General features: G+C 29.6%; 1 protein-coding gene across 1 annotated transcript in view; it reads right to left on the reverse strand.

Annotated features, from left to right (window-relative positions):
* Nucleotides 1–2,648: 2,648 nt before the first annotated feature.
* The window catches only part of LOC148309913 (uncharacterized), an 81,055-nt gene continuing 71,158 nt past the window's right edge, over nt 2,649–12,545 (reverse strand). The window contains exons 7-9 of the mRNA XM_088259299.1: nt 11,858–12,093; nt 3,705–3,786; nt 2,649–3,079 (exon numbers count right to left, since the gene is read on the reverse strand). Of these exons, the coding sequence (XP_088115425.1) occupies nt 3,046–3,079; nt 3,705–3,786; nt 11,858–12,093 (352 nt within the window). The 3' untranslated portion in view covers nt 2,649–3,045. The remainder of the gene's footprint in view (nt 3,080–3,704; nt 3,787–11,857; nt 12,094–12,545) is intronic.

Consider the following 12,545-nt stretch of genomic DNA (forward strand, 5'->3'; position numbering starts at 1 on the left):
ACAAACCTAAACTACTTCAACTTTTCTGTTTTTAGGTAGTTGGTACACAATAGTTTCAAAATAATGCTTTTTTGATAAAATTTTATCATCATATACTTGAATAAATATGTTTTTCAAAGGAATAACCCGCAAAGCCTCTACTTTTTGCTGGTAGAATAGTAGGGATCGGTAAGGTAAATTTGAAATAATGAGTGTGAATGAGTGTCGGGTTGTGGTCCCGTGGACCCGTCAGAGTTTCTCGGTTTGAACCCACTTTACCACAATTTGATACCTATTTCTAATAATGAGCCGCTTAGACTCACAGAAATAGTATGAAATTGAAGTATTTTTGTAAATAATAAAAACACAAATATTTGTCTTAAAAAATACAACACGCAGACCAATTATAAATAAATCTTTTTTTAATGTCAGTTTTGTAGTCGAGCGTCTGTCTATCCAACTTGCCCATGGCGCCTTTACATGACATTGACCACATTACTAACGATTAATTTAGAATCAAAATAACACTTCACATGAGATTATTAATTCAACATTTACGTATGAGGATAATGAATCATTTAAAATAATCGACACAGATCCCATTCTCATGACCCTAGTATTTTTTTGTGTATTCTGATTCACGTATCGTAACATAATTACATTTTGGTTGTTATTTTTATCAAAGATAAACTTCTCCGGTTCATATTTCTCCCTCGCATAAGCACTCAAATCTAATTTGCCAAGTATACTTGTATTATATTTCTGTCACATATTTTGAAATTAGATTTACTGCATGTATGTTAAAGATTTAACCCCCATATAATAGTTTATCTCCCTCGTCCCTATTTTATATGTGACACAATTACGAATTATTTAGTTTCACTGCGCTTCTGCAGTGTTCTGAAAACTTCCGCATTATTTATGAACGTTTCAAACTTCTTAAATTTATTATGTAAATTACCGCTTCACAACAAAAGCAGTCACACGTATCGAATTTATGGAAACTGGCTATAGCCTCATATTCAGAAATTATTACCAAACAACTTGGTCTTATTTCATTAAACATATATTTTTTAAATAATTTTTACTCATCAAGAAATATTTTTCGTGTGTCCAAATAAAATTATTCACAAATTCTCAGTCGTAGGTACCGCACAAACTAGTTATTCTTTGATGTTCTAAATATTGGTTTTATATAGCCATGAATGTCACTTATCATCATCAACAATACAATAATGGCTATTAACTAACTAACTTACCATCACGCCGCTTTACTGCAGGGGTAGGCAGAGTGAATAGAACACCACACCACTCTTTTGCAAACATTCTTCGCAGCTTCCACGTTCATGCATCTCCTCATACATACCCGCCGATTATTTCGGTGGCTATTTAAAGTGAATAAAGTTTTGATTTAAACCAAACTATGGCTAGTCGTGAATCCTTTATTTATTTCAAAATTTGAACATTATTCATATCAACTATGATGGCGTTAGAGCTATTTTTCTCAATTTCACTTTTCGTCAATTATAAAAAAGGATTGCATTTGTAAAATTATAACATATTTTTGAAGCTAACGATGACTTATTATTTATTTTGATACTTCAGGTATTTTTTTATAGATATTCATTTATGTTATAGATTTTAAGTCCTTATTAGCGCTGAGAATAAATTGTTGGCAAAAAATCCAGCTATTTGTATTTGTTTAAAGAAAAATATATTTAATCACTTTGCGTGTAGATAAATTTAATTTATTAATTAAAAATAATGTGCCAGCATGGTATCGATTCTTTAAACTCTGACAAAAAGTCCTTGATAGCAACTATAAAACTATAAGTCAGCCCCTTTTTACTAAACAGTAGACTTTTTTTCAAAACATATTTAAAATTTAATCTGGTAAATATGTTACTAGAATACAAATAAAGATAACAAGAAAATCTCAATGTTTATTTTAGGTATCATTCCAACCAGTTATTAACTTCTCTTGACACTTAAGCCTTCAGGGAGCAGCCGAACATTCGAAACCCTTCTAAAATACAACTTCTCTGATTCAAATCTTTTAACAGCAAACAGCCTTCCATTTGGTTGATTTTCCCTGCGTCATGAAGGCTCCATCTCCCCAGCGCAGTCTACAACACTTCAATCCTCCCGACCATCCCTTTTCCATGACTTTTATATCTTACTAAAAGCCATTCAATCAGATAATAGTCACGTATAGAGCTGAGACACTGCGTTGACAATTTTACGATTAAAACACATTTTTCTACGAGGTCTGCTTTTTCTTTTGTAATTTTTCCTTGTACCAAGCATCAAGTAAAATAACTCAAATTATTTCCTTTTCATGACACGCTCAAGAATTTGGAATCGTACGCCAAAAATCATATATTGCGTACGAAAAATAAAAATTTCGCATATCAAAATGCTTTTCTAGATAGACATTCTTTTTTAGAAATATAATGAATATTTTTTTAAAGATATAATAATATGTTTAAATTAAACACATTTAAAAACATCGATTTTTTCAAAACAAAAAATACTTCAAATGTAGCTGCTAAATTGTGGCTTTTAAATTGTATTATTTATATTGAATTGCATTTTATCAATAATATGTTTTTATCCATTGATCGAAAATGTACCTTGCTTATTTCAACAGGAAGAAAAAATACTAAAAAATCTTAGAAAATATTTATTTATTTATAAAAACCTCTCGATGAACAATACATGATATTATATAATCACCTCATTTTATTTTAATTTAACATTATTGTTTGTTTACTTCAATAAATTATTTAAACATTTCAAGATATAATACAACGTTTATGTATGTACGTAGGTATTGTATTAATTAATATATTAACGATTAATGACAAACTCAAAATAATTTGAAAATAGTGTTTCATGTACGAGTAATATTTACATCATTTTAAGTATTATAAAGTATGGAAGAATAATGTAATAAGTAGGTAGTTTATTTACAAGTCTGCTAGTGACCGTCTTGGGTAGGTATATGCAGCGCAAACTGAAACGTTCCCCGATATTTCAGGAATGATATTAGCCTGGCTTTGTCGGTTACCGGCTCCGGATGAACAAAGCCACGCTGAGTCTGAAAAACAAACAAATTTCAGGATCTTTTGTAAAACTTTTCATCCGCAAAATCTCATCCCACGGACAAGTGTATATATATTTAGCTTGAATTGTACATCTGAATAGAACAGCCGTTAGATGAAAACTTCTGCATTGTCAATAACGTCGTCTACATTTTAACGGTTTCTTAGTTTTGAGACCAATCTCGTCAGCAAAAATTAATCACAAACTCGTATTTTTTAGAATGTCATACATTTTTAAGTAAATAATCTCAAATAATGATCATGAAAATAATACATATTATATTATAGAAGAGTATATCTGCTTATGAAAATATTTAATGTTCATGTAAATAAGCTTTTACTCTATACAAACATTATTTTGTTTTAATAGAACTGAAATGCTTATGTAACTCACTTGTGTCGAATTTAATTGGGAACAAATCTTCTCGCGAAATATTATTTGAAGATTTTCAACATATTTTATGATTTTTCGTCAAATTTTATGATTTCAAATGAAAAAATTTTACATCAAAAGTTCAACAATTGCTATAAATGTATCGTATATTTTGAATTTCAATATTTATTTTCAGATATCCTAAATAACTTTATGTACGAAATTTATGGAGGAATATAATAACTCACCCTATTATTATTTTGTGTACAGATATGTAACAGGCTCCTGCCGCTCCAACAGATTTTCCCGTGTTAGGCAACACAGCAACCCCTAAAGAAAAGAAGAAAAAAAACATAAATTTATGTTTCAAGACATTTTTTAAACATCACATAAATTTGCACTAAATTTTTCAGTGAGTGGTTTACGATTCCAACTTCAGAAAAGTTTCTTAATAATAATACTGAAATATATTGAAGTTGTTGCAAATTTTTTTTTTATTTTAATATTTTGCATAAAACCAAATACTATTAAATATTTCATTCGAAATTAAATATATTTAAAAAAATAATAATAATCATTGATTTTTGACACTTCAAAGTTTATTTATATTTAAAAATATTTTTCAAAACGTTACTGAGATTTTTTTGTTGTTTTTTAAAAAAATTTAATAGAAGAAAAGCAATTGAGATGGTATGGGCACATAGGACGCAGAAAACCTGAACATGTTATTGTTCATAACTAGGAGATTGTCATGGATCTTCCTTGAAAGACATGGAAGACCAAAAAAATCATGGATCCTACAGAAAGATACGAAGGCGTGGCCTAGATGACATTGTATGTGATAGAAGGATGAGGAAAGCTGACCCCAATAGTATACAAAGATGATAAGTTGTGATGGAGCCAGGAAGAAGCCAGAATAGAAAAGGAAAAAATTACATGGTATAGATAGGATGGCCAACATTAATTTATTATTAAAAAATTTAAAAAAAAGAATTAAAAACTTTTTTTAAAGTAAATGAAGAAATATAAATCGTTCTTGGTGTACAAGGTATTTTGCCACTTAAAAACTTAAGAAATGGTTCGGATAAGTATACTGCTAACAGAGATTTAAGGTTCTTCAGGTAAAGTAAAAGAGAGTTAAAATAAAGGAGATTTGTCTCTCAAATAACAAAGTCCTTTTTAGTTGTTTATTCTTTTTACCTACCGGTTTATATCATGTTTTAACTTCCCCGACTAAATAAGGTGTACTTGTAGCGAACCCTAAAAAAGTTAAAACAAGCAAAAGCTTATTTCAATTTAAAACAATGCTTATTAAAAATCGTTAATTGATAAGTAAATTACTCTGAAGCAGATACTAACAAGTGTTTAAAACAAATTTTCCCAAAGTTTATGTCTGCTAAGGGAAGAAAAGTTAAAGTTATTTGGAGAGATCAACAAAGTTTGTATCCACTTGAACCGGATTACAATATGGCTTGCATTATTTAACTAAGGGTCAGTAAGAAGGGAGTGTTTCAAAGATCAATCTTTTCCTAAAAAACCTTCCTCGCGATTAGTGGAGAACTCATCGTAATTCTTTTGTTCTTCGACAATGTTTTTTTTGTGGTAGTGATACTTTTTTTCTTTTAAATATTTTATTTTTAAAATTGAAATATTAATTAAAAACATATTTTTTGATCGAATTTGTCAAAATCGTTTTCTGATACACTGTACGAGACTTCCGTTTAAGAAGGAAAATTTAAAGTTCTAGTTTATTGAATACTTATTTTATTTTGTCTTAATATTTGTTATTTGAGATAAAAATAATGGTATGTAAAAAAACAGTTCACAAATATAGGAAAAGAGTAACAAAAAAAAAGTATTATAACAATGAATTAATTTTTTTGGTTTAGTTTTATATTAATTCAACGATATAGTTTTAAATTCAAGTAGAAGTTAAATCAAATAAACTACTTTTGGAAATATTTTATATTTTAAGTCCATCTGCACTTTACCAAAGTAAAGGGATTCTCCACTTCATGATAGAACTCAGTTAATGGAAATATTATGACCGCCCACAACTTTCAAGTTTAATATTGCCATCAAAGTCAGAGCAACTTTTAAATATACTTAAGATGAACTATAAACTCTACCACACCAAAAATTAAATTACTTTCCTATTGCTAGATCATTCAGATAAATTAAATTTTGAAGTTTCAAAGAGACTCATTTGATTAAAATCTCCATAATTGTCTTTCAGCGCCCATTAATATCATAATAAAAGAGGTCAAATGACACTCTTGACTCTTTAAGATTTTATGTTTAAACAAATATAATATTTGAAAAATGATAAACTTTTTCTACATATAGAAGAAGACATAATATAAATGATTTCTGTTTATTTGTGGATCTATATTAATTAAAACTTATCTGTCATAATAATAACAATTATATAAATTTGAATAAATTCCCATAGTTTTGTTGTAGTTCGGTAGTTAGAGTTGCAGACTTTTAGTCAGAGTTTGCAGATTTGACCTCCATTCACCCACTTGATTCTTATTTAATAACACAAAACGAATAGAACGGAATAATAATAAATGTTCCAAAAATCATCGAAACACAAAAAATTATGTTTTTTTATAAAAGAGTTTGTATTTCAATTGTTGACATATTTTATAATACGAACTATCTACTAGTTTATCAAGAAACCTCATATATTTTTTTAAATCTTTAAGTAAGAGATAAAAGACTTCAAAATGAAATGAAAATCAGATGACCTAACATATTCGCTAACCAATTGTCATCTCAAAGGTTTATTCTGTAGTGAAATTTGTTAAAATTTTATTCTCATACAAATACTAATTTTTTGTTTTATTTGTAAGCTTTAATTTTTTTTGAAAATAATTAAATACCAAAAAGGTTTACTATTTTTCAGTAACAGATGTATTATTATGACAAATACTATAAGACTCAATATTTTCGAGAAAAATACATAAATCTAAACAACTTAAAGACAAGCCGTCTAACGAATTAATTATTCAAATTCGAGGCTATTTGTTGAAGCAAATTTTTGGTATGTAAAGCTGCTTTCAAGTGACAGAGCATTACAAATTTCAAGAAGATTAAAGTTGTTTCTATTTGTATAACTTTTATCTTTAATATATTTCTTGTACTTTATATTGAATATAAATTTCCCTTTGTAGACCCAAATTTAAGATATATTCTGGGTTAAGTAATGTACTCGTGTATTATTATATGATTGTACTTTAAGTAATTCAAGTACTGATTTAAAGGGTTTAGTAATGCGATTTAGAAAGCTAACGTGGAAGTGCGATTTAGATACTGTACAGTGAGTACTGTAATGTAAGTACTATCGAAAATGGGTGTTGAAGTGGGTGTGGATGTAGTTGAAAGTCTAGGAAAATATCCAGAACCCTTAAGCTGTCAGCACTATTGAGGTTAGATTTATTAAGATTGAATTAAAGGTCTTGTATAAGAGAACCAAAAAATAATCATTGGGATATTTTGATTAGTTTGTACCACTTGAAGAGTGTTTGTAAATAATAGTTGCAATTTTCAATTCGTAAGAAAAAAATATGTGCACCCATTAAAATTAGTATTTTGTCGATTTTAAATTGAATTGTAATTTATAATAAAAATTGAACTTTGTTTTAAAATCACTATAAATATTTTATTATAACTTAATTATAATGTATTTTGGTTTAGAAGCTAACCGCTTCTTTATCAAGACTGATTAATACTAGTATAAATCAGTATTTTCAACAAATGGTATTTTACTAAATTGTTAAATTTGTTTCATTAAAAATAATCTAAAGGCACGTACTTAAATGATATCATTAATTGATTCGGCAGTCACTTTGTGGTAATATATGAATATCCAATTTTAATTGAAGTTGCACTTTGTATATACAAATATTTATTAATCTAAAGTGACATGAGATTCGATGCATTCCGCATCATTTTCACATACGGAGTTTGAAAATGATGCGAAATGCATTGGAATACTATGACAATAGATTTTAAGAAAAAAGTGGTATTACCAAGCAATTCATGAATTAAAAAAAAGACTTATGTAATGAATATGAGACCTTTAAATATTTAAGATTTTCTCATTCAAGTCCTCGAGTTATGCGCTTGGAATAAGTTTTTCCCATAAAGTTGGCGATGCATACATAATAATTTAACTCATAAATAATTTCGCTCATAAACTGATGTCGCATCTCTAGTTAAATCTAGGTAACGTAGCACAACATGCACTTTACAAACTGCATAGTTAATAACCGCAACCGGCACTTTCGTATTCTGGTGCACCGAGATACTCAAATGCTCATCTGCTTAATGGATTACGGCTTGCTGAGGTTATGATAGACATAAATAAAATTTCACCCCATTTCGAATTTATTGCTGTTACTTAAAGTCGAAAAAGTTTACCTAATTTAATTAATGTTTTCTCTAAAAAAATATTTTTCTGCCTTCGTAGTGTAACTAATGGTTAGTGTTTTTGGGTACCAAAATCCCAGGTCGATTTCTAGGGTGGTCAAAATAAATATAAGTGTATTTTTAATCGAATATTTATTTCTTGAATGTTTTTCGCAAATAATTTGTGGCACATTTTATGAACTTTATAAAATATAACAACTTTGTTTAAAAAATGGTTAAAACAAAGTTGTTTTATTTTATAAAGAATATTTATTTAATATTACCCTGGACTAGTATGTATACAGCAGGACTAATCACCTTACTTTAAAACATATATTTAACAATCAAATTTATATTTTACCAGTTTGTTGCAGTGCCCTATGCACCATTAGGTGCGGATAAGGACAAGAAGTAGTAGTTGTTGTACTTAATGTACAAATAGCATTTTTAATGTAACTTATTTAAAGTATATTTATCCACCTTCGTATTGTATTATTACTTATTTATGCAGTGTAATGGTAAATGCATTTGCCTCGGGTTTTATTTTTAGGTGAATATCAAAATAAAACTTAAAACACTTAAAGTTATATTTCTTCTCCTAACCTCGGACTGGTATTTGAAGAGTATGATTGATCACTTTGTGTTCATGTAAGAAAAATCAACATGACATTGAGTCTATATATAAAATAACAACAACAAAAAAAATCAATTGAACAGAAAAATTTATAATATCCATTCAACAAAACCTTTTGTTTGTCGGATCTTTCTATTTGCAAAACTACGTGGCATTAACTCATTGAAAAAGATACATAACTGACCTTTCCAGCACCTTCCTAATTAGTTTAGTAAAACGCGAAGCGGGGGTGATTCGCCCTTTGGGATGTATTGTTACAGAAATGTATAGCCTCGTTCATCTAAGATACGAACATTTATTAAAAGCGTTATAATTTGTGAATCGTGGCTCAAATTATATTCCCTCAATATGTGTGTTAGAAAAAAAACGAAAACGACCCGAGGCAAACTTTATTATTATATTTAAAATATGAACATTTTATTTACATTATTTTCTGACATCGTAACATAGATGAAGAAGAATACGGAGGTCTGGGAATTTACGTGGCTTACGACCGTCATCGGCTGGTTTAAGTGATCGCTTTATACACGTGTAACATTCACCAATTCTACCCATGATTGACAACCATACTACTCAAATTCTTCTATAAATATTAATTGAATTGAAAACATAATGTTTGGATTCACTAGAACTTTACTAGATTATTATTTTATTCTTATTTTTTCTATGGTAGGATGAGAAAATAATGTAAAAATAACTCGTTGTTGGAAATAATCCTGATTGATGTACAAGTAGGTACTTGGACATATCGAAAATGTTGTAAACATTGTATTTAGTTCCATAATATTGTATAATTTTAATTCTATTGCGTAAAATGAATTACACTTAACTATATTTTATACTTACTTTTATATTTTGTTGTAGGAATATTTTGGTAGAATGAAATATTTAAATATGAAAATTTAACCTTTAAAACATTAAGAATAAGTTTTCTTCTAAATTATAAAAAAGAGAATTCAGTTCTTCATGTTTTTATTGTCTCATGTTTTTTTATGAAACGGGTTATTTATAAAATATGCTTTACTTTACTATAATACGGAATAAACTATTATTGCGCAGCTCACTAAAAGGAAATATGTTTAAAATATGTAAGTTAGTAACACTCCAGTCCTTCAAGCATCTAAAAAATTGAACCCACAGAGATAAAAAAAAACGTCAGTTTACGAAGTAACAATTGTACCCACATTTAAAAAAAAATATGTATGAAGCATCGTGCTAAATTATACAAGGTGGCGCTAAATTAAGAAACCTTGAAGATGTTATAATTTTTGCAAATGGCGTTGTACGTCAATCATATTTAACATTCGTGAACAAGACAGCAGTATACAAGCAAATTGATGAAACGAACACAAATGTGTATCAACTCGGGCAGCAGTCCCTTGGCGGATAACATCTTTAACAGAAAATATGTAAGGGTCATTAAAGATTTTATTTGCTTTAAGTTAACTAACTAACTAACCATCACGCCGCTTCCCCGCAGGGGTAGGCAGAGAGAATCGAACGCCACACCACTCTGTCTTTGCAAATATTCTTCCCCTCGTCTACATTCATGCATCTCCTCATATGTACATACCCGACGTTTATTACGACTCCTGACCCGGCCGCTTTCAAGTATTTGACATACCTGATTGTGCGAGGTTTTCCTCGGTCTTTGCTTAAAGTTATATTGTTTATTTCGTAAAAAAAAAAGTAGCGTTTATTTTTGTTTACGTTGTTATAATTTTTATTCAAAGCAAATCATCTTTTTATTTGAAATTGCTTCATTTCAACTAGTTTACTATGTAATCAAAATTCTCACACCGAATGCTTTCTTCTGAGAAATGAAGTTTATGAATACAACATTTTGAGTGTGTCCAAATACTTGTTCACAAAATCTGGATTATCTCCAATTACAGGAAAATAATAAGTTTATGAATAGTGTATCTATTTAATATGGTTGTGAATCCAGTGTTTACTTAGTTTGCATACGACTTCAAATCCAAAAATTAACAGAAAATAAAAACTTTGCGCGTATTTCTGAAAATTATTTCATAAAGTTGAATTTTCGGAGAGAAATTTTTGATACTTTTCAAGTGCTTTGCCACAAATTTTAAGTATAATTTCATTTAAAAGCATTATATATTTTACTGAAGAAACAATTTGTTTTGGTTTCGTCATTTTTTATGTAACTGCATTGACTGAGCTAAATAAAAACGTTATAGAAAAGCTTAGGAATGCAGTTTACTTAGTAAAAATATGCATCAGAAACTATAATATTATTATATGTTTCTGGACTAGAGAATATTACGCTTGCGTATTTTCCATTCCGTAGCGACTCGTGTGATGTAGCCCTTAATAGTTTTATGTGATAAGTATCTTCACTTTTAGTTGTACAATGTAACATATACATGTATGCATATATAGAACACCAACATGAAATAGTTTTATGATATGTTTAAGTACGTCCTCCCAAGTTTATATTGCAATATTTCCCTCCAGGGTTAGACTGTTATTGTTTACAAAATAGTTTTATTGAATATAAAAGTAAGTGAAAATACAATTTGACCGTATTTTAAGAGTCCGTGTGCTGTATAAGAGGCAAGTGAGATAGGTATTCAGCTCGCTTGTGTAAAGGAATCCAATATATTTTTATTATCATGTCTATGGAGGGTGTTCTAGCTATAAATTCCTAAAAGGTTCCATCTTCTGTTGTAAGATTGTTCGATCAAAACGGGTAATGGAACTCGATATTTTTTGCTAAAAAAATATTTTTAAACATTTCACGATACCGCAAACCGACGCATGTTGATGTCAAACTTATCTACTACCTTAAATCCGTACTAAAAAAACTTATTCTGTCACGATTCGGCCACTTATGTGTGTTATATTATTTATGTGTGATATCAGATCATTTTTTAAAATGATTTCTAATGTTTCACAGAGAACACATTTTATAAAGAGGCATTTAAACTTAAAACCCTTGTGTATTTTTAAACATTCTTAAACAACAATTAGTGCCCAAAAACATATATTTTTTTTAATATTCTCAATATTATTAATATCCGAAAGTAATAACTTACTAAAGGGACTTTAAAATATTATTCCTTTAATCAATAATAAAATATTTTTTCTTGTCATCCACTCTTTGACTATATTTATAAGTGTGTGAATAGTGCTATGGTAGTGACTTGTAGTATTATTTTTATCCTGTTGTAGTGATTGTCCTAACGAAGAGACGGGTTGGTCTCGAAACCGGTAGACAAAAATTTTGATGACTGGTCTTAAACTAATATTACTTACATTTTTTAAAAATACAAAAGTAAGAACATTAATTATGTCTACGATTTCTTATGTTAATATCCTAATGCTCACCAATAAGATTACCATGCAGGACATGTACCGCCACCGAGGCGTTGGCGAAGTTCTCCGGCTGAGGCAGCGTGTAGGGGGGCTGCACGGTGGGCCCCGGCGGGGTGCCCTCCGAAGGGGGCCCCGGAGCCCCGTCCGGCCACGGGAAGGCCCCGCAGGTGTAGGTCCCCGCGTGGGCGCGGGTCACCTGCTCCACGACAAGGGTGCACGTGGCGCTATCGGCGCCAGTCACGTTGCAACTGTTAAAGAAAGAAGGAATTTCGTAAGGATAATATATTAGAAAAAAACATAGAAATTTGCAAATAAAATCCCTTTTTGCAAATCCAGAGTCGCGCAAAGACACCTATTTTTCATAGCTCCAAAACTGCAAGACTATATGATAGACATTAATTATTTAAATTTGTTTTGACTTAAGATTTTGCTGCAATTATTTATTAAAAACAAAAAACAGACCTTTGTTGCTTCATTCTTTAATTTGTAACTTATATAAAACATACTTATTGTTAATTTTTTTCAATTCAACTTTTTTTCTGTTAAAATCAAATATTTATATATTGTGGCTAGGTGCCGGCGCCGTGGCGTAGTTGGGTAGACGCTCGACTGCGAAACTGGTGTCGCGGGTTCGATTCCCGCCAATGGCAAAATAAATTGAAAAAATATTTATTTTCAATTGTTCTGGGTGTTTGTAATG

This window comes from Brachycentrus maculatus, unplaced genomic scaffold, assembly GCF_059751285.1.
Source record: "Brachycentrus maculatus isolate JH-2025_06_01 unplaced genomic scaffold, ASM5975128v1 h1tg000115l, whole genome shotgun sequence".
NCBI classification, from domain to species: Eukaryota; Metazoa; Arthropoda; class Insecta; order Trichoptera; family Brachycentridae; genus Brachycentrus; species Brachycentrus maculatus.